General features: G+C 30.5%; 4 protein-coding genes across 4 annotated transcripts; 2 read left to right on the top strand and 2 right to left on the bottom strand.

Moving 5' to 3' along the window:
- Positions 1-1,558: 1,558 nt before the first annotated feature.
- LOC103570800 (ras-like protein 2) lies at positions 1,559-7,298 on the top strand. The gene is made up of 4 exons (XM_008548676.3): positions 1,559-1,937; positions 4,424-4,511; positions 4,587-4,798; positions 5,298-7,298. The coding sequence occupies exons 1-4, from the start codon at positions 1,833-1,835 to the stop codon at positions 5,490-5,492; spliced, it is 600 nt and encodes a 199-aa protein (XP_008546898.1). The 5' UTR covers positions 1,559-1,832; the 3' UTR covers positions 5,493-7,298.
- A 3,172-nt stretch (positions 7,299-10,470) lies between these two features.
- Positions 10,471-12,431, top strand: LOC103570793 (cytochrome P450 9e2). The gene is made up of 2 exons (XM_008548662.3): positions 10,471-10,623; positions 10,684-12,431. Exon 2 carries the CDS (start codon positions 10,687-10,689, stop codon positions 12,232-12,234), a length of 1,548 nt encoding a protein of 515 aa, XP_008546884.1. The 5' UTR covers positions 10,471-10,623; positions 10,684-10,686; the 3' UTR covers positions 12,235-12,431.
- Positions 12,432-12,525: 94 nt separating this feature from the next.
- On the bottom strand, positions 12,526-16,472 carry LOC103570784 (uncharacterized). The gene is made up of 7 exons (XM_014439568.2): positions 15,796-16,472; positions 14,967-15,114; positions 14,754-14,903; positions 14,504-14,688; positions 14,195-14,433; positions 13,050-13,472; positions 12,526-12,988 (listed from the first exon to the last, which is right to left on the bottom strand). The coding sequence occupies exons 1-7, from the start codon at positions 16,345-16,347 to the stop codon at positions 12,577-12,579; spliced, it is 2,109 nt and encodes a 702-aa protein (XP_014295054.2). The 5' UTR covers positions 16,348-16,472; the 3' UTR covers positions 12,526-12,576.
- A 716-nt stretch (positions 16,473-17,188) lies between these two features.
- On the bottom strand, positions 17,189-20,962 carry LOC103570776 (uncharacterized). Its single transcript, XM_008548638.3, has 7 exons — positions 20,366-20,962; positions 19,550-19,697; positions 19,306-19,479; positions 19,044-19,240; positions 18,744-18,979; positions 17,763-18,188; positions 17,189-17,685 (listed from the first exon to the last, which is right to left on the bottom strand). Exons 1-7 carry the CDS (start codon positions 20,897-20,899, stop codon positions 17,262-17,264), a joined length of 2,139 nt encoding a protein of 712 aa, XP_008546860.1. The 5' UTR covers positions 20,900-20,962; the 3' UTR covers positions 17,189-17,261.
- Positions 20,963-22,537: the final 1,575 nt, after the last annotated feature.

The following is a 22,537-nucleotide window of genomic DNA, read 5'->3' as shown; positions in this document are numbered from 1 at the left end:
TTTTTTTTTTTTAGAAAAAAAAAAAAATTGAGAGGAAAATTTCTTTTCTATCTTTTGAAGGTAAAGCGGGAATAGATGTTTCGTGCACGAGACGCATCGCGTGTATTTTTGCAATGGATTCCCTGATAGCCAAGTTGGCGAGAAACTGACGAGAAACTTGCAGCCGCAACTGGACACTAAGTTGACCGCCAACAGTTGGTACCTCCAATAGTTGATAGATATTTTCTGAGAAAGTTAGTGGCAAAAGTTGGAAATCCAAAAAGTTGATGGACACTTTCTGAGAAAGTTGGTGGCAAAAGTTGCTTGCAAAAGTTGGCAATCATAAGTTGACGGTAAGTTTCTTTTCAATTGTCTCAGAAACTTGCATTCCAGTTGCGGCTCCATACTAAAGCCAACTTTCTGAAAAAGTTTGCGGTAACTTGTAGCCAAAAGTTGCAAAAGCTGAAGTTGTCAATAATTTGTCGTCAAGTTGGTCGGAAACTGATGAATGACCAACTTTTTCACGATCAACTCGTGTTATCAGGGTAGAATCGCAAAGTCGATTGCTCAGTTTCAACCGACGGTTCGATAGCGGCAGTCAGTATCATCGACAACTTCAGTGTAGCGGTCCAGGTCCCCTGATAACACGAGTTGATCGAGAAAAAGTTGGTTTTTCATTAGTTTCCGACCAACTTGACGACAAGTTATCGACAACTTCAGCTTTTGCAACTTTTGGCTACAAGTTACCGCCAACTTTTTCAGAAAGTTGGCGCCAATATGGAGCCGCAACTGGAATGCAAGTTTCTGAGACAATTGAAAAGAAACTTACCGTCAACTTATGATTGCCAACTTTTGCAAGCAACTTCTGCCACCAACTTTCTCAGAAAGTGTCCATCAACTTTTTGGATTTCCAACTTTTGCCACCAACTTTCTCGGAAAATGTCTATCAACTATTGGAGGTACCAACTGTTGGCGGTCAACTTTGTGTCCAGTTGCGGCTGAAAGTTTATCGTCAATTTCTCACCAACTTGGCTATCAGAGATGATGTCCTCTAGTGGGAGAATCCCAATATAGTCCAAAAAAATTCAATTTTCTACTTAAGACCCATATGAAGACGACTTTGTATATGTTTTACAAAATGGCTATCCACTTGTCCAGCTCAGCCTCTAAACTAGCTAGACCTACTCAGCAGAATTGTTTTCCTTCGCCCCCCAGTCTCTCCCCAACTTAAAAATTCAAAAAATTATCTCCCCATCACTTTACCCTCTTCTACGATTTTTTCAAACTCCTCGCGGGTTTCCCGGTCGTATTCCATACCGCCATCTATATTTCCAATTAAAACCTCCTCCACATTCGAAGACGGTACGGATGTCATACCATCCAAGACGAGTGGTCACGATCTCCAATCAGCAGCTTCTTAAAGTTGCCACCACTGCAACCTTGAGAATTAAATACATTTTCAACTTAAACATGTAGCTCATAGCATTCACTCCTCTCCACATCTTATATATACAAATATATATAAATATATATACATATATATATATATAAATATATCAAGTTTAGTGTTAGTATATCACGCATCAAGATAAAGCTATGTTTATAACGTCATAAAATATTTATAATTTTTACATAATAATTAAAATCGAAAATCCCCTTGGAATTATTTTCAAATTTTCCCAGAAAATTTCAAAAATTTTATATTTTTTTTTTACTCCTTCATTAAATTTTGACATTCGTGCCTTAGTGTTATTATTATAATTATTTGAATTTTAATTATATTAATCAAAATTATTTTTTAATTTTTATTAAAAAAAAAAAAAAAACTCATTTTTGGTTTTTTTTTTTTTAAAATGTCGAGAAACGGTGAAAGACAAAGTTATGCACAAACTTATAAATTAGTTGTCGTTGGTGGTGGTGGTGTTGGTAAATCAGCAATTACAATACAATTTATACAAGTAAGTAAATTTTTTTTTTTATTTTTATTTTTCGTGCCTAATTTTTTTTAATTCAAATTTTGGAGCTCAAATTTTTTATTCATATTTCGGAGCTCAAATTTTTCATTCATATTTTGAAGCTCAAATTTTTTATTCATATTTTGGAGCTCAAATTTTTTATTCATATTTTGGAGTTCAAATTTTTCATTTTAATTTCGGAGCCAAAATTTTGAATTTTTTTTTTTTTTCAATAATTTAAATTTAAAAAAAAATTGGAGTAATATTTTTTTTTTAAATTAATGAGGTTATTAGGTAACGATTAAAATTAAATAATAATAATAATCGTGGGTGTAATTTCATAAGAAAATTTATGGGTGTGCGTAGGTTTTTTTTTATTACATATTTACATTACACTTATAAAATATACATATATATAGATATATATTTATATTGAAATGTCTGAATAAACTAGTAAAAAAAAAGTTTGTAAGAAAAATTACTAATTACTCATAAGCAATTGACTTTAGGACTAAGTACCTCAGGAGTAAATTTGTAGGAAATTTAATTCTAGACAAATTTTTACTGAGATATTTTTGTTGTATCTATGATAGTTTAGCCAGAATTTGAATTTAAAGGTAGTCACTAAATTTTTTAAATTTCCCAGAAAAAAATTTGAAAAGTTAAAAATTACTCGTAATACATTTATCAAAAATTAATAGCCAAGGATGTAATTTGTCAGAAATTTAAAGAGCTACAAAATTCAACTGATACATTTTTATCATATCTGTGATAGTTTCGCTTGAATTTTAATTTGAAGATAAAAAAAGAATAATTTTATATTTTATTTATTTTCACTAATGAGTTCAATACTTAAATTTAAAATTCTGATCAAACTAACGAAGATACGATAAAAAGCGACTGAATCAAACTTGTAGAGAATTAAATTTTCTAAAAAAAAGGTCTCTTTGTATTTTTACGTAGAGCCATTTTGTAATGAGTTATTTAAATTTTAAGAGAAAAATCATTCATATAAATAATGAATGATTAAATCTAATTTTAAATATAAGCAAATAAATTTTCACGGACATCTAACGTAATTGTTGGCAGTATTCCATCTTACATATATATACAATAACATTCAAATTAATTTTATCTTGCTCTAGAATCATAAATTTAAATAATAACATTACAGTAATTATATTTTTATTTTTTACCAGAAAAAAATTTTATTTCTGGGCCTGAAAATATTTTGAATTTTTTTTTTTACTTTAAATTTAAAAAAAAAAGAAAAATTGTTTATACAGACATTTAAAGCTCAGCTTAACTTATTCTATTTTTAACATTTTGCGGGGGTAACTAGTGTAATGTACACATAGTTATGACTCATACTTAATAATTCCATCAAATGAAATAAAAAAAAATTTCATCAAAAATTCATTTTTTTTTAAATTTTATAATTTTTAACTCGAAAATAAATTGCAATAAAAATATGAAATTAATCTTAAGTCAAAGATCAGACTTCCGGCTACAATTTTCACAACTCAGTCGTTTAATTTCAGTCGTAAATTTTCGAGATATCGAAATTCAAATTTTTATAGAAAGGAAATATTTTTTTTTTTTATCAATTAAATTTTTTTTTTTTTTTTTTTTTTTTTTTTTTTTTTTTTATGACACATGAGATGTGAATGAAATTTGTCACGTGGGTGAATTCAACCCACGGTTATTTCATCAATAGTTACATGTTTTTATTTTAATTTGTCAGTAAAGAAAAGAAAAAAAAAGCGGCAATAAAATAAAGAGAAATTTTACATTTGAATGCTGCTTTAAAAGGAGCTTAGAGTGATATATATGTATATAAATATAAGTAGTAATTTAAATGCTAGATCACGTAGAGAAAAGTCAAAATTAATCACAAGATTATTTAAAATTAAAATTACTCATGAAATATTAGATTTATGAAAAAATGCAATCAGTACTTTTTTGTAGGAAATTTAATTTGCAACAAAAAAGTCTCTATACATTTTTGTCATATCTTTGATAGTTTCCTCACAATTTTGATTTTTATTCATAATTTTGCGTTTCAATAATTTGGAGCCTAATTTCGACAAAAATTTTTTAAAAATTCAAATTTCTGCTAAAATATCAGAGATATCAGCAAAATGTATGAGACAAAATTTGTAGAGAATTAAATTTCCTACAAAAATGTACTCATACATTTTTGTCATATCTCTGATACATTAGTCAAAAATTGAATTTCAAATGTATGAAACGTATGAAAAATTGATTTTTTTTTTTTAAATATATATTATGGATTAACTATCAAAGATACAGTAAAATTGTATAGAGACAATTTTATAGGAAATTAAATTCTCTACAAAAAAGGTTCTGTAAAATTTTTCCATAAAGTTGATAGTTTCGAAGTTATGGTGATTTCAAAATTTAGTTTTAATTATTTTGTAAAAAATAGAGGAAAAATAAAATTTAAAAATAATAATAATTTTTTATAGAGCTATTTTGTAACAGACTATGATCCAACAATTGAAGATTCGTATACAAAACAATGTGTCATTGATGACGTACCAGCAAAACTTGACAGTAAGTGAAAAAAATTAAATTAAAAAAAATAAAAATAAAAATTTAATTAAATTAAAAAATTTTTTTTTATTCTAGTTTTAGATACTGCAGGTCAAGAAGAATTCAGTGCGATGCGTGAACAATATATGCGAAGTGGCGAAGGATTTTTACTCGTATTTTCAGTAACAGATCATTCGTCATTTGACGAAATTTCAAAATTTCATAAACAAATTTTACGAGTTAAAGATCGCGATGAATTTCCAATGCTGATGGTTGGTAATAAAGCTGACTTAGATCATCAAAGATATGTAAGTATACGTATATATATATATATTTTAAATCAATTAATTTTACAACGCAATTAAAATTTTTGATCAACCCACGAGTCAGAATTCAAATTAACTTTTAATTTAAAATTCTGGCTAAACTATCAAGTTTACAGTAAAAATATATCAATACAAATTTATAGGAAATTTAATTCTCTATAAATTTATTTTTATACATTTTTATCATATCTTTGATAGTTTAGCCGGAAATTGAATTTCAAACCCTAGATCTCTGAGCTTGAGTTCAAAAAATTATTTTATCAAAGTTTTTAATTAAAAATTAAAATTACAGGCTAATTATTAATGATATCATAAAATTGTACATAATCAATTTTGTTGGCAATGAAATTGTCTACAAAAAAGTATTCTTTCATTTTTTACATAAACCTTATAGTTACCGCGTAATTTAAATTTCAAAGTAGAAATAGATAACAGTAAAATTTTTTCGAATAATTAATTAATTAATTAATTAATTTTTTAGGTTCAAGTTGATGAGGCACAAAACTTAGCTAGGGTATTAAAAATACCTTACATTGAATGCAGTGCTAAATTACGAATGAATGTTGACCAAGCGTTTCATGAACTCGTGAGAATCGTTCGTAAATTTCAATTATCTGAGCGGCCGCCTTTGAAGCCTAATTATAAGAAAAATAAAAAAAAATGTTGTATGTTATAATTGTAATTATAATTAACAGCTTCTTTTTTATTTTATTTTAATTCAATTTATTATTTTTAATTAACAATTAAATCTTAACTTTTAACTCTTAATTAATTATTAATAATACAAATAATTTTATGAGAAAATTTTTTTTATTTAAATTTTTCCAGGGAAAAAAAATTGATATATAAATTTTTAAATTTTTAAATCGCACAAAATTTTTAATAATCGATTTATAAATAAATATATTGAATATTTTTGATACATTTTTTAAAAAATTTTTGAAGAAAAATATTTTGAAATTTATTGAGATATTTTTTTTTTATTGGAAAATTTGTAATCATTGAATTTACAAAAAAAAAAAAAAAAGAAAAATGTGGGGGTGGATTTATTTCAAAGATCAGAATTTTGGCTGCAATTTTCACTACTCAGTTAAAATTCGATATTTTTTGCAATGTAAAAATTCCGGAGTAAATTCGGAGTAAATAGGAAATTTTTTTTTAAAGAGGGAATTTCGGAGTAATGAGAATTTTATATAAATCCGCATTCATTCTGATTCGGAGTCTGGTTGTTACAAAAAAACTCTGGAGTAAATTTACTCCAACTCGGAGTTCAAATTTTGACTTTAATCTTCCTCTGGAGTAAATTTTACCCGAATCCGTAATTTTACTCTTATATTGAACTTCAACTCGGAGTAAATTTTACTCCAATCCAAAATCGAAATCTTAAAATAAATTACTCCGGAGTAAATTTACTCCTACCCAAAGTTAAAATGTAAACTTTAACCTTTCTCCGGAGTAAATTGTTACTCCAGTTCGGAGTATTGACAGCACAAAACTTCCTCTCGGGGTAATTTTACTCCAATCCACATTCGAAATTTTAAAATAAATTACTCCGGAGTAAATTTACTCCAACTCGGAGTTCAAATTTTGACTTTAATCTTCCTCTGGAGTAAATTTTACCCGAATCCGTAATTTTACTCTTATATTGAACTTCAACTCGGAGTAAATTTTACTCCAATCCAAAATCGAAATCTTAAAATAAATTACTCCGAAGTAAATTTACTCCTACCCAAAGTTAAAATGTAAACTTTAACCTTTCTCCGGAGTAAATTGTTACTCCAGTTCGGAGTATTGACAGCACAAAACTTCCTCTCGGGGTAATTTTACTCCAATCCACATTCGAAATTTTAAAATAAATTACTCCGGAGTAAATTTACTCCTACCCAGAGTTAAAATGTAAACTTTAACCTTTCTCCGGAGTAAATTTTTACTCCAGTTCGGAGTATTGACAGCACAAAACTTCCTCTCGGGGTAATTTTACTCCAATCCACATTCGAAATTTTAAAATAAATTACTCAGGAGTAAATTTACTCCTACCCAAAGTTAAAATGTAAACTTTAACCTCTCTCTGGAGTAAATTTTACTCCAGTCCAAAATCGAAATTTGAAAATAAATTACTCCGGAGTAAATTTACTCCTACCCAGAGTTAAAATCTAAAACTTTAACCTTTCTCTGGAGTAAATTTTACTCCAATATGGGGTTTTAATGTCAAAATTAACTCCCACCTGGGATAAATTTTACTCAATTACTCCGAATTTACTCCGACTAATCTCCGTTAACTCCGCAATTTTTTACAATGGGAAATATCGATTTTTTGAGTAAAGAAAAATATTTTTTTATCAACAAAAAATATTCACTGCCTAAATTATTTTTATATATATAAGTATACAATTTATATAAATATTTAATTAGATAAAATTTACATGGGTTTAGTTAATTAATTAATTAATAATAATGGATCGATAATATTAATAATAATTAATAAATAAATAATGATTTTAAATATTTTTTTCATGTAAAATAAAATTTGTTTTAATTGCATTCATTTTTTGCCTCAATAATTTTAATTGTTTTAATTGTCGCGCTATTTTTTTAATCCACTTCTCATGTTGATTATTAATTATCTCAAAGTACTCATTATTTTTATTTGAATAATTATAATTTAAATTATTGAGTACAATTCTGAGAGTAGAAATTTTATTACGAGTTTTAATTTTTTGTAATTCGAGTTCGAAAATTTCTTTTTTCAACTCCAGAGACTTGAGTTTCGAATTTTGAATTTTACTCGCGACTTCGCGGGCCAGGTAATTGACTACTCGAATTTTTGTGATTAATTTTTTCTTTCGAGAGAGAAAATTTTTTAGTTGGAGATTGTTTTGGTCAAACTGCTGGAGGTAAAAATATTTTTCAGCTTCCAGACGCTCGTAGTCCATTTTTGTAAGATTTGAATTTTTTTTTATTATTGAATTCAAATTTTCGTAAGTTATCTGTAAATCGTTGCGTAGTTTTATCTGAAAATTATTCTATTTGTAAAATTTTTTTTTTAAATTTACATACGGGTAAAATGGACAGTGTAATTAACGATGAATTTTTTTTTTTTTAGTCGAAGCTAAATTCTGACTAAACTATCAAAGATATGATAAAAATGTATAGGAACAAATTTATAGGAAATTAAATTTCTCATAAATTTGTTTCTATGCATTTTTATCGTATCTTTGATAGTTTCGTCAGAATTCAAATTTAAAGCTCGTCATCTTTAATAAGGAAGCTTCAAATTGATCTAAAAAAAATTTTTGATTTTAAATTAAAATTCTGACTAAACTATTAAAGATACGGTAAAAATGTATAGAATAAAACTTATAGGAAATTAAATTTCCCATAACTTTATTCCTATGCATTTTTATCGTATCTTTGATAGTTTAGTCAAAATTTCAATTCAAAGCCCGCCATTTTTAATTCGAAAGTTTCAAATTGATCTAAAAGAAATTTTTGGTTTTAAATTCAAAATTCTGACTAAACTATCAAAGATACGGTGAAAATGTACAGGAACAAACTTACAGGAAATTAAATTTCCTACAAATTTGTTCCTATACATTTTTATCGTATCTTTGGTATTTTACTCAGAATTTTAAACCAAACATAAAATTTCTTAATCTCCTGTCCATTTCACCCCAAATTAAAAAAAATCGCCCTCAGAAAAAAAACCTACATAAGTAAGCCGATACTTGGAGATAATTTTCATTTTTTCCAACTGTCTATTAATAATTTCATGAATTTTTTTATTTAAAAAATTTTTACCCCCACCCCGAAAATTATCTTGAATATTTTTCCCCCTCTCCACGATTTCCATAATCAGTTCATCAGCCTCATTACTCTTCTTAATTATTTCCTCCCTCATTTCCCTGAGTTCTTCTTCTGAATTTTTCTCAAACCTCTCGTGCTTTTTCTTGAATTTATCGAATCTCTTTAATTGCTTGCAATAATCCATTTCTTCATCCCCACTCCGACCCTCACTATCATCAAAACCAAGCCCCTCACTCATAACATAAATCATCTGTTTCCTGCTAAAATACTCAATCAAATATTCAGTGAGCCAGAAATTTTTGTACCGAATCACTTGTTCATTCTTCTTATATTCCACTAATTTATTCATTATTTCCTCCCGGTTCGCACTCGACTCATCGTCGGTAAGTGAAACTGATGACATTATACTATTGTCATCGTAATCAGACTCAGTTTGTAATTTTTGTGAACTCGATGATGAATTTTCGTAGTCTATTTCCGTTTGCGGGGGTGAGAGGCCCAATTTATTTAGAAGATTTGATATTTCTGATAAATTTGGGTTCCATTTTGAATCTTCGTCATCAGACATTTTTTCAAATTTTTTTTACAGAACTAAATATTTTACGTTACTAAGATTTTATTTGATCAATAATATGACATATATATGATATATATATATATATATATATATATATATATATATATATATATATATATATATATATATATGATATATATATATATATTGGGAATGTGCGAAGTTTACTATTCAATTCAAAATATTAATCGAAAAATTCGAATTATTCGTAAAATTTTGAAAATTTCGAACTATTTCAATTATTCGTCAATTTTCGAATTCTTTTGAATTTTCGAATTATTTAAACTATTCCAACTGTAGGCAAATTTTTGAATTTTTAGTAAATTTTAAAATGATTCAAACTATTTCAATTATTCGTTAATTTTCGAATTATTTTGAATTTTCGAATCATTTTTAAAAAATAGAAGTATTTGGAAATTTTCGAATTATTCATAAATTTTTTAAGAATTCAAATTATTTCAATTAATCGTCAATTTTTGGATAATTGGTGAATTTTCGTATCATTCTTAAAATACGGAAGTATTTGAAAATTTTTCAATTATTCGTAAATTTTCAAATAATTCAAATTATTCATCAATTTTCGAATTATTTGTGAATTTTCGTATCATTCTTAAAATACAGAAGTATTTGAAAATTTTTCAATTATTCGTAAATTTTCAAATAATTCAAATTATTCATCGATTTTCGAATTATTTGTGAATTTTTGTAACATTCTTAAAATACAGAAGTATTTGAAAATTTTTCAATTATTCGTAAATTTTCAAATAATTCAAATTATTCATCAATTTTCGAATTATTTGTGAATTTTCGTATCATTCTTAAAATACAGAAGTATTTGAAAATTTTTCAATTATTCCTAAATTTTCAAATAATTCAAATTATTCATCAATTTTCGAATTATTCAAACTATTATAATTATAAATAAATTTTGAAAAAATTCGCAAATTTGTGAATGATTCGAATCCAATGATTCGTCAATTTTTGAATTATTCGACTGTTCCATTTTTTTGTAAATTTTCCATTTATTTTCTGATACTTCAAAACCTACAAATAATTCGAATTTTCAATTCGAATTTGACACGGATAATTTTCATCAATTTAATTAAAATAATTACGTCAAAATTAGAATTTAGATAAATAGTGAAAAAGTGTTTTTTTGTACTCTTATAAATACATCACTCAACATCTACATGATCTCCAGAAACAATAATTCCCCCACGTCATATCAACTCCCCCCCCCCCCCCCCCCCCATCCCATCTCTAACTCACACACTCGCGGTGATCTCATATATCACCTACTGGTTATTTCATCATCATTACGTAACAGTACGTCGCGTAATAAACATCAAAAGTCACCCATCTTATCTAAATAAAACACAAGCATCGAATATTTGTCTAAAACCATCGAAAAATATCTGAAAAACCCGTAAGTATCAAAAATTAACCAGATAGCCTCAAAATCATTAATATCTGAAAATAATTCCAGAAAATGGACGTTTTAATGATACTAATTGCAATATTAGTAACAATAATATCATACTACGTGATAAATCAATTAACATACTGGTCGCGTCGTAAAATTCCTCATCTCCCGCCAGTTCCTATTCTGGGCAACATGATGACTTCCATGATCTTGAAACGTCGATCGCCCGCGAAATTCACCCAAGAATTGTACAAAAAATTTCCCGGGATTTCTTACCTGGGTCTGATGAACTTCAACACCCCGACGATTCTGATAAACGACCCCGAATTGATAAAAGAAGTTTTTATTAAAAATTTCGACAACAATCCGGACCACCTGAGCTTCATAACCGAAGAATTTGACCCCATTTTGGGGACTAATGTGTTTTCACTACGCGGCGACAGATGGCGACAAGTGAGAGGTGCCTTGACTCCCAGTTTCACTGCGACCAAAATGAAGTTTCTATTCACGCTGATGGAAAAAGTTTCTGCAAATGTAATCCATTATTTGCGGAGCCATCCTTCGGAATGTCAACAAGTTGACACGAAAGATTTGTTCACCAGATATGCAAGTGACGTTATTGCAACATCGGCATTCGGTTTGTCCGTAGATTCTTTGGAAAACCGTAGAAATGAATTCTATTTACGAGGCAAAGACGCTACGAATTTGACCGGATTTTTGAGAATTTTGAAATTTATGCTGGGGGTCTTATTCCCCCGATTAATGCGATGGTGCGGGTTAACTTATTTGACCAAAGACACCAACCGATTTTTCATCGATTTGATTCATCAGACGGTCGAGACTCGAGATAAAGAAAAAATAGTGAGACCGGATATGATCCATTTGCTGATGCAAGCCAGGGATCAGGTAAAGGATTTCAAAATAACGATCAATGACATCGTAGCCCAGGCTTTTATATTTTTCCTTGCGGGTTTCGACACCACATCGACCACCATGGGGTTTATCGTCCATCAGTTGGCTTACAATCAAGATGTCCAGGATAAATTGCACGCAGAAATCGTGGAATTGATAAAAGATGACGATACTGTGATCACTTATGAATTATTGGCCAAAATGAAGTATATGGAGATGGTTATATATGAAACTTTGAGGTTTTTTCCCCCTGTTGTCCTCCTAGATCGGGTCTGTAGCAAGAAATTCAAGCTGCCGCCCCCTAGGGTAGGGAATTCAAACTCAGAGGCGGGAAATTTGAATGGGGAATTAAATACCGAAGGACTTATGGTTGAAAAAGGAACTGTTGTGTGGGCGCCAGCCTTTGCGTTACAGAGAGATGAAAAATACTTTCCGGAACCGGATAAATTTGACCCTGAGCGATTTAGTGAAGAAAACAAGGGGCAAATCGAACAGTGCGCGTTCATGCCCTTTGGAGTTGGACCTAGGAAGTGCATCGGAGAGAGATTCGCCATGATGGAGATGAAATTGATGATCGCGAGGCTCATTAAGGATTTCAAGGTCAAGCCATGTGAGAAAACTAGCAGAGAAATTGTTTTCGATGGGAAAAGCCTAAATTTGGTTCCCAAAGGCGGGATTTGGGTTAAATTTGAAAAACGATAATATATAAGGTTACTTTTTATGTACACTGAGGTATTATGGAGAGTTTTCGGGTGCAGTTGAAATAAAAATAGAGTTTTGATGTTCGGCTATTGATATTTTTATAATTTTGAGGTTAAAGTAAATTTTTTTTAAGAAAAATAAAAGGAGAAGCAAGTATTTGGAAATAAGCCGGAGGGTGAGGGGTTAGATATAAATTTTGAATTTTATTTGAAGAAATGTATTTTATCGTTTTGGGGGATGATAACAATATGTAAAAATTTTATATAAGTAAATATAAAATGTAAAAAAAAATTTATACAAGGAATAACATTTAATAAATTGATATATATATATATATAAAAATTAAAAAGAATAATCATCCAAATTATCCAAAAAATCGTTAGCTACTTTGGCGGGAAATTGGACCATTTCCTTGATTGCATCGGCGATGTTGCAATCGTAATCTGGGGACGTAGGACGTGGATGGAAATTCGTTTTTTCACCGACTGGGTATTGGTACAAGTTCAGAGGGACAGATCTCAGAGCCAAGAATCCCCCGAAGCCTTTGCTGCCACGGTGATAGAGTCCGAGTCCTTGGAGAGGAACCAGAGGGCTACCTATGACTTCAGAAGCATCCAAAAAAGGTACAGTAGATTGTCCAGCGTCCTTGCGAAGGTCTGAGGGGCGGAATCTGATAAACTGATTAGGGGTGGACAGTTGGTTGTTTGCTGATGACTTGAGTGGGTTGTCCGGTTCCTCGAGGACCAACTCATGTCTTTGTAAAAGAAAAATTCATATAAATAATTATGAAAGGGTTAGATAATTTGGACAAGTACCTGTTTTGGGCGCCAGCCGAAACCCAAGACGGCTTGTAGAACTCGGAAATGCGACCGGTTGGAAAATCGAATCGTCTGATTTGGATCTGCAACTCGATGGCACACTGTTGGGAGATGCGACAATCGAGCGAGTCGGCGTAGTGGAATCTCACTCCAGTGACGATGTAGTCTTTGGACACCTTTAGATCGTCAAGATTAACTACCGAAGGATGACCGTAATCTTTTCCCAGCAAGAGGGACTTCGTGTTTCCGTAGTATGATTTTACGTAGAACTTTTTTTCGTCCTCGTTGTAATCGAAGTCTTCAAGCGGTTTCCATGCTACTGATGACTGATCGATTTTTCCGTACGGCAACAATTTCGCTTCGGCTATTTGGAGATGGACCATGTAGTCTTTTTTAACGAATTTCACTCCTACGACAACTCTAGACAAATAAATAAACGTAAATAATTCATTTTTATACTGCATTGATACTACACTAAGTCACATTTTGTCAATTCTCTGTCAATGCAATGACTTTCCACGATTTTATTTTTAATTTTTCCCCCGATACTGCATTGATACTACATAGGCTTGCATTTGATAGATTCTAAGACACTGCATTGACTCTACATAAAAATTACTTGGAAGTTTGTAATTTATTGACTATTTTATATTGCATTGACACTACACGAATTCTATTTTATGAGCTCTCCGATACTGCATTGTCAATACGCTAAGTCCCATTTTATTGATTTCTTGTCAATGCAGGAACTTTACAGTCTTACTGTTAATTCTTTTCTTTTACTGCATTGACACTTCATAAACTTGCATTTGATAAGTTCTAAGACACTGCATTGACTCTACATAGATATTATCTGGAAACTTCCAGTTGAATAATCATTTTATATTGCATTGACACTACACTGGTCCTATTTGATAAACTCTCTGATGCTGTATTGACATTACAGAAGCTATTATACAGAGATTTTTCTCAATTTGTACATCTGGTCATCATTTAATTAAATTTCATTACTGCATTGACAGTATACTAGCTTACTTTTAATGAAAATCTGGATGCGAACCCTATCAGCTAGTAGTTGATCTTTTTACACTGCATTGACAGAACTTTAGTATTCTTAGGATAAAAATAAAAAATAATAGTACCTGTTATTAGCTGTGTCCGAAACCTGCCTCCTGAAACTCATCGCCGTAATCACATGATCATCATGTTTGGGTTTAGCGACACATGAACACACACAGTAATCACAAGCCTCAGAGTAGTATGGCCACGAATTGAATGTCCTGCTAACTGACGTAAATTCTCCGTTGCAAACTGTATTGTCACCAAATTTCAATGCATTGTCATTATCTCCGAACCATTCGTAGCGGCGTTTGCCGTCATTCTAATGAAAAAAGATATTATAAAAGTGAAATTACAGCCTCGATAACCAAAGTAGGGCAAAACGAACATACCGATTTGCAAATATCTAGTTTTGGAGAAACATAAACACAATATTCAAATTTTTTACACTCGGTATTTTTATTAACTTGGAAAATTCGCTGAAGATTACAATCGTGGGAACATGACCCGTCAGATAAATCTTTTTCATTTATTATTATCGCCTGATACATTTTTTCTAATTCAATATAATCGCCAGCTGATAAAGAAAAAAAAATTTATAAATTCAATTTTCGAAAAACAAAAAAAATTTTTTCAACTTACGTGGTGTCGGTTTAGGAATTAATGTTTTCGACTGACATTTTTCTTTGAAATTCAAATAATCGTTCGTCATTAATTCTATCAAATAATCAAAATCGTCAAGATTTTTTATTAAAATTTTTTTCATTTGGTTTATTTCATTATTGATGCACTCTGTGGTCGAAAAAATAAATTAGTCATTAATTTCAAAGGCAAATTACTTTAATCGATACGTACTATTACGACATAAGGAAGTAACAGACAGTTTAAAGGCAGCAACAATAAATCGCTGAATGTGAGATTTCAATCCTCGATGTATAAATTCGATAAGACTGTCTTCTATGGTTGATTTTATCTCACATAGATTGTTTTTAGTAGCATATTTCTAAAAATGGAAATTAATTTTTGAATTATGAAGAATTTGTAAAAACGCAGCAGAGAAAATGCTCAAGTTTTGGGAGTTTGAAATTTTTTTTAGAAAAACCAGTAAGATATTCTTGTTGCTGATGAAATTTCCTGTAAAATGAGTACCCACAACGATATATTACGTCGACGTAATTTCAGCCGATTTTGAGGACCGAAAATTCGAAAAAATGATTTTTAAATTAGTATTAAAAATTTTTTGAAAACAATCTCTAGTAATTTAAAAAATTTCACGTATAATGAGCACCAACGATCCATTACGTAATATCGTTAATTAATTAATTGATTAATAAATCATTAATTCTCCGATTTATTAACACACCCACCAAAACATGGCCGTGTGTGTACTCATTCAACTCGCGCCATAATACTCTACCGCCCTGTTCTATTTATTTACAAAAACCAAAGAAAAAATAAATTTCCTACCTGGAAAACCCATAAAACAAAAAAAATTTTAAAGTCACCCAAACATATCGATGTGGGTACTCAAACTCGCGGAAATCGGGTTGCGAATGCAGTAGTGAGTTCAAAAATCATCGAATAAACCATCAGTGACAACCCAACCCAGTGACTCCCTAACGCGCCCAATCAAACTCCCCGAAACTCTTATAAAACGACCTCCGCAATAAATTCCCATCTTTACCTCCATTTTGTTTTTAACAAGTTTCACAAAATCAGAATAAACTACATTAATATCTCCTTCACGTAAATTTACATCGACTCTAGACTTCCAGTCAAACTTCATGTCCATGTTAGCGCAAAGAGGATCCCCCATCCTCGGATCACTTCCATCATAATTATAAATCGCGTAATTGTCAATTGCCTTCCAGTAGTTTCTTATTTTCGTCATCTTGTTTATCAGTTCAAAAGATATTTCTCTTCGGTTCCACTCATAGTCATTCAATCTTTCAATAATAACTTTCCCAGGAAATTCGCTCGTTTCCATTTCAACTAATTCGTTCTTAATCATCATTTCCTTCATATCGTTCATGAGTCCCTTCAACTTCTGATTCTTTTGGTCATCCGTCAATAGAAAATCGTATACACTACAATTGCGTTGCGTTTTCGATTCGATTTCATTCATAAATTCTGAATATAATTCAGAATTCGTTGCTGCTTTTCCATCTCCTCTTGCTCCATTTATTTTTATTATTAAAAATAATAAATATATTAAATTTAAATTAACAAACTTCATTATTATTATGTAAAAAATTTTTCTAAATTTTTTATTTCAACGCTCGCTGGAAATTTTTTAATTACTGATTTTTTACTCCGGCACAAAATAGAACGACACTGATAATTTTATAGTAGTAATGATCGTTAATTAGAAATATTTAATTAAAAAAATAATTTATTGGAGAAGTCAAAAAAATAAGTTTTATAGTCCACTAATTAGATTTTTAATTAACGAAACGATAAGTCATTTTTTTTTTTTTTCGTTAATGACTGACTGATAAAAAATTAATTAGTGACCTATTGCGCTAGTAAAGCAAAAATAATTTTTGTTTTTGTTAAAAAAATAAATGATGTAAACTATATCTAATAACACTGTCCATTTTACCCATTAAAAATTTTTGAGAATTTTCAAAGGCTTCGAAATTATCCCATGGCCATTTTGCCTCTTGTTTATTTTAAAAAATTTTATTAGCAGATTTCACACTTAAAATTTTTTAAAAGAATAAATTCTAGCCCAAACTACCCCATGCCCATTTTTATTAAAAATTTTCATAATAAATTTTTGCGCTCCAACTTGTTCTATGACCATTTTGCCCCATAGTAATTCCAAAAATCACTAGGCAGCCCACTTTACCCCTTAAATTAATTTTAAAAAAAATGGTGGCCCAAACTACCCCATGCTCATTTTTATTAAAATTTTTCATGATCAACTTTTCTGCCCCAACTTATTCTATGACCATTTTGCCCCATAGTAATTCAAAAAATCACTAGCCAGCCCATTTTACCCCTTAAATTTATTAAAAAAATAAATTAAGACCCAAATGACCTTTTGTCAAAAAAAAAAAAAAATAGACCATAAATAAAATTTAAAATAATTTATTAATTAATTATTTGACAAAACTTACAATTAAAAATTATGTTATAAAAAAATAACTATTGCGCATCCATATTACGCATGTTTTTTAAAAAATCATGCGTCAGTTCAAACGGCAATTTAACGACATTTCCAAGAAACTGGAAAAAGCCCATTCTGCCCCCAAAGCCAGAGTTGCTATTTGACTGGGGCACATTTTTCCTGACAGTAGCGGTAGTGTAGGACCGGGAATCGAAATCGTATAATCTAAGGGCCAAGAATCCTCCGGAGCCTTTGTTGCCACGATGATAGAGCCCGATACCTTTGAAAGGCATCAGAGGGCTGCCTTTAACTTCAGAAGCGTCGAAAAAGGGTACAGTAGATTGTCCAGCGTCCTTGCGAAGGTCTGAGGGCCGGAATTTGACAAACTGATTAGGGGTGGACAGTTGGTTGTTTTCTGATGACTTGAGAGGGTTGTCCGGTTCCTCGAGGACCAACTCATGTCTTTGTAACAGAAAAATTTATTAGAAAGGTCATGAAAGGGGTGGCAGATGAAAAATTTGGATAATATGGGTCAGTACCTGTTACTCTTGTCAGCAGAAACCCAACGCGGCTTGTAGTTATCGGAAATGTGGCCCTCGGCGAAATCGAATCGTCTGATTTGGATCTGCAGCTCAATGGCGCCCTCTTGGAATTTTGGACAATCGGGCGAGTCACCAGCGTAACGGAATCTCACTCCAGTGACGATGTAATCTGTGGGCGCCATTAAATCGTCGAGATTTATTACCGTAGGATGACCGTAATCTTTTCCCAGGGAGAGGGGCTGCACGTTTCCGTAGCCTGGTTTTACGTAGAACTTTTCTTCGCTTTCGTTGTAATCAAAGTCTTCAAGCGGCTTCCATGCTACTGATGACTGATCGATTTTTCCGTACGGCAACAATTTCGCTTCGGCTATTTGGAGATGGAGCATGTAGTCTTTTTTAACGAATTTCACTCCTACGACAACTCTAGACAAATAAATAAACGTAAATAATTCATTTTTATACTGCATTGACACTACACTAAGTCACATTTTATCGATCCCCTGTCAATGCAATAACTTTGCACGGTTTTATTTCTTATTTATTCCCTGATACTGCATTGACACTACATGGTAATTACCTGCAAGCTCACAATTAATTTTTAACTGCATTGACACTATTGCAGCTTATATCTAATTATTTTTTCAATTTACCCACCCAGTCATGACTAAATCGAGTTTTTGTACTGCATTGTCACTACAGAGACTTATATTTACAGTTTTCTCTGAATCTAGACACTAGATAATTTTAAATTTAACTTTTTAACTGCATTGACACTGTAGTAACTTATATTTAAGAATTTTTTAAAAATTACCCTTCGGGTCATGATTAAATTGAGTTTTTGTACTGCATTGACTCTACAGAAGCTCATTTTTGCCATTTTTTAGAAATCTACCCACTAAATCATGCTAAATACAGTTTTTTCACTGCATTGACACTACCTTATCTAACCTCCAGAATAAAAAAAAATAGATACGGTACCTTTCGTTATGAAAATCTGTAACCTGTTCCCGGAAGCTTATTGTCGTGAGAACATGCTCGTCATGTTTAGACTTAGCGACACATGTGCAAACGTAGTAATTACAAGAATTATAAGTAAATGACCACCAATCACTTGAACTTGATAATGAAGTCGTTCTACCATGACAGACATTACTGTTGCCATATGTTGCGCCGTCGTCGGTTTTGAACCATTCATAGCGACGTCTTTTATCGTTCTAATAATCAAAAATTTTAATTATTATTCAATTATCGATAAAAAAAAATTAGTGACAAACTTACCGCTTCACAAACGTCATATCTACTTGATATATATTTGCATTCTTGATATCTTTTACATTCTCCATTTGTATTAATATCAGGAATTTTACTGAGATCGCAATTGGGGGAACATGATTGACTTTTCGATAACTCTTTTTCATTTACTATTTTTGTCTGATAAGCTCTTTCTAATTCAATGTAATTGTAACTCTTGGAACCTATTTTCAAAAAAATTGAAAATTATTAAATTTGAAGATAATTTTGAAAAAAAAAATAAACTTACGAGGGCTAGGTCGACCGCAGCGGTCAGTATAGTCGCAGAGGTCGGGTTTCGGCGCGTCACACTTTTTGATAAACTGCGTAAAACCTGCCATAGTTTTCATTAGGAGCTCTTGATAATCGTGAATAGTTTTCATGAATTGTTCTTTCAGCCCCGCGATTTCGTTGCTGATGCAGGCTATGAATTTAAAAATTCATTAATTACTTTTAATACTGAGAGAATAATAGATGTGATTGAATATACATACATTCTCTACACTGTGATTTAACGGAGAGTTCGAAGGCGGTTAAAATGAATCTTTGGATGTGAGCTTTTATTCCTTGTTGGAAAAATGCAACCATCTCTTCTTTCAACGTTGATTTCATCTCACATATATTTATCTTACTGGCATATTTCTAAAAATAAAAATTATGAAGAATTTGTAAAAACGCAGCAGAGAAAATGCTCAAGTTTTGGGAGTTTGAAATTTTTTTTAGAAAAACTAGTATGATATTCTTGTTGCTGATAAAATTTCCTGTAAAATGAGTACCCACAACGATATATTACGTCGACGTAATTTCAGCCGATTTTGAGGACCGAAAATTCGAAAAAATGATTTTTAAATTAGTATTAAAAATTTTTTGAAAACAATCTCTAGTAATTTAAAAAATTTCACGTATAATGAGCACCAACGATCCATTACGTAATATCGTTAATTAATTAATTGATTAATAAATCATTAATCCTCCGATTTATTAACATACCCACCGAAACATGGCCGTGTGTGTACTCATTCAACTCGCGCCATAATACTCTACCGCCCTGTTCTATTTATTTACAAAAACCAAAGAAAAAATAAATTTCCCACCTGGAAAACCCATAAAACAAAAAAAATTTTAAAGTCACCCAAACATATCGATGTGGGTACTCAAACTCGCGGAAATCGGGTCGCGAATGCAGTAGTGAGTTCAAAAATCATCGAATAAATCATCAATAATAACCCAACCCAGTGACTCCCTAACGCGCCCAATCACACTCCCCGAAACTCTTATAAAATGACCTCCGCAATAAATTCCCATCTTACCTCCATTTTGTTCTTGATAGCGCTTATAAATTGAGCATAAACTTCATTGATATCCTTATTGCACAATTCCGCGTCAACTCTTGACCTCCAATCAAACATTACGTCCACGTTATCACAAGGTCCCCATCCAATCATCAAAGAACTTCCCTCATAATCATTTACCCTCGAGTACTTGTCCAGCGCTTTCCAGTAATTGCTTAATTTCTTCATCATGTTCGTCAGCTCAAAGGAATACTCGAAGTCGTCGAACTTTTCGACGATCAATTTCCAGGGAAACGTTTCCGTTGCATTGTTATATTTGAACTCACACATTATTTTGTTCATATCCTTCAAAGTATTCGTTACCACAAACCTTCTTTGGAATCGCGTCGCCGGATAATCATACACACAATTACTTTTTAATTTTGATTCTATATTATTAACAAAATTCATCGTATAAGAGTCCAAATCTCCGTTCGTAAATATTTTGTCCATAAACCCCTGGCTATTTTTTATTACAAAGAGTAAAATAAATATAAATTTTAATGCCGCCATTTAAATTAAAATTTTTAAATTTAGACTGAATTAAAAAAAAAAAATTCAACTGACTGATGAATTTAATTGGCGGCTGCGACTTTTTATACGCGATGATTTAATAAAAGTAACGTTTGATTAATCTCTCAGTAAATATATATTTTGTGGTAGTAATAAAAAAAATATAATATTTCGGGTAAATAAGGATTACAATAATTAGAAACAAGAATTTTATTTTTTATTAATTTATGTTTTTAGATTAGTTTATTTAAGTTGGTTATTTTTTTCTTTTTATTAGAGCTTGTTTGCTTTTGTGATTGTAGGTAAGATGCGATGTGATAAGGATGAGGCGGCGGATAAAATAGTAAACGTTAAATGAGAGATAAAATGTTTTAATAGAAATATAGGAAATACATGAGGATTTGGATGTTTGTTTGGATTTTTTTGGGTGAAGGTGAATTTGGATGCGGGATTGAGGTGAAGGATTGATTCTTTAGATTTGTATTTGTGTGACTTGGAGAAATTTTTTTAAAATTAATGGGACGCCATAGAAATTTACACGAATCGTTAAAAATTTATAATTCTTTAGAGGAATAAATTTTAAATCCATGAAAATCCATAAAAATTTATAGAAATATATGAGTAGGAATCAATTCCAAAAGCGCTTAGAATTGTAGAAATACATAAAAACCTACAACAATATCGCAATTTATAGGAATTGAGACCAAATCCATAAGAATCAATGAAAATTTATAGATATTGATAGAAATCGGCAGGAATCAATTCCAAAAGCCATAAAAATTAATAAGAATTTATAGGAATCAATTCAAAATCCACTAGAATTCATAAGAATTTGAAAAAAGTGATAGAAATATATGGAAATCGATTTCAAATCCATAAGAATCAATGAAAGTTTATAGATATTGATAGAAATTTACAGGAATCAATTCCAAAAGCCATAAAAATTCATAAGAATTCTATAGGAATCAATTTCAAATCCATAAGAATCAATAAAAATTTAAAGATATCGATAGAAATCGGCAGGAATCAATTCCAAATTCACAGGAATCAATTCCAAATCTAGAATAATCAATAAGAATTAAAAGAAAGTGATTGAAATATCTAAGAATCAATTTCAAATCCATAAGAATCAATGAAAATTTATAGATATCGATAGAAATCGGCAGGAATCAATTCCAAATTCACAGGAATCAATTCCAAATCTAGAATAATCAATAAGAATTAAAAGAAAGTGATTGAAATATCTAAGAATCAATTTCAAATCCATAAGGATCAATGAAAATTTATAGATATTGATAGAAATCCACAGGAATCAATTCCAAATTCACAGGAATCAATTCCAAATCCAAAAGAATCAATAAGAATTAAAAGAAAGTGATTGAAATATATAAGAATCAATTTCAAATCCATAAGGATCAATGAAAATTTATAGATATTGATAGAAATCCACAGGAATCAATTCCAAATTCACAGGAATCAATTCCAAATCCAAAAGAATCAATAAGAATTAAAAGAAAGTGATTGAAATTTCTAAGAATCAATTTCAAATCCTTAAGAATCAATAAGAATTAAAAGAAAGTGATTGAAATATATAAGAATCAATTTCAAATCCATAAGAATCAATGAAAATTTATAGAT

Source organism: Microplitis demolitor, chromosome 4, assembly GCF_026212275.2.
Source record: "Microplitis demolitor isolate Queensland-Clemson2020A chromosome 4, iyMicDemo2.1a, whole genome shotgun sequence".
Classification (NCBI taxonomy): Eukaryota; Metazoa; Arthropoda; class Insecta; order Hymenoptera; family Braconidae; genus Microplitis; species Microplitis demolitor.
The sequence above is the reverse complement of the archived record's forward strand: the minus strand, read 5'-3'. Positions and strand labels throughout refer to the sequence as shown.

Bases quoted from the DNA above. Each gene is read 5' to 3' on its own strand.
- LOC103570800 (XM_008548676.3), top strand. From the start codon at position 1,833: ATGTCGAGAAACGGTGAAAGACAAAGTTATGCACAAACTTATAAATTA. The intron at 4,512-4,586 runs GTAAGTGAAAAA...TTTTTATTCTAG, and splicing joins CGTACCAGCAAAACTTGACA to TTTTAGATACTGCAGGTCAA. The intron at 4,799-5,297 runs GTAAGTATACGT...TTAATTTTTTAG, and splicing joins ACTTAGATCATCAAAGATAT to GTTCAAGTTGATGAGGCACA.
- LOC103570793 (XM_008548662.3), top strand. From the start codon at position 10,687: ATGGACGTTTTAATGATACTAATTGCAATATTAGTAACAATAATATCA.
- LOC103570784 (XM_014439568.2), bottom strand. From the start codon at position 16,347: ATGAAGTTTGTTAATTTAAATTTAATATATTTATTATTTTTAATAATA. The intron at 14,904-14,966 runs GTACGTATCGAT...TTTCGACCACAG, and splicing joins TACTTCCTTATGTCGTAATA to AGTGCATCAATAATGAAATA. The intron at 12,989-13,049 runs GTACTTGTCCAA...TCTTTTACAAAG, and splicing joins TCGGCTGGCGCCCAAAACAG to ACATGAGTTGGTCCTCGAGG.
- LOC103570776 (XM_008548638.3), bottom strand. From the start codon at position 20,899: ATGGCGGCATTAAAATTTATATTTATTTTACTCTTTGTAATAAAAAAT. The intron at 19,698-20,365 runs GTAAGATGGGAA...TTTTATTTTTAG, and splicing joins CTATCAAGAACAAAATGGAG to AAATATGCCAGTAAGATAAA. The intron at 19,480-19,549 runs GTATGTATATTC...TTAAATTCATAG, and splicing joins TAAATCACAGTGTAGAGAAT to CCTGCATCAGCAACGAAATC.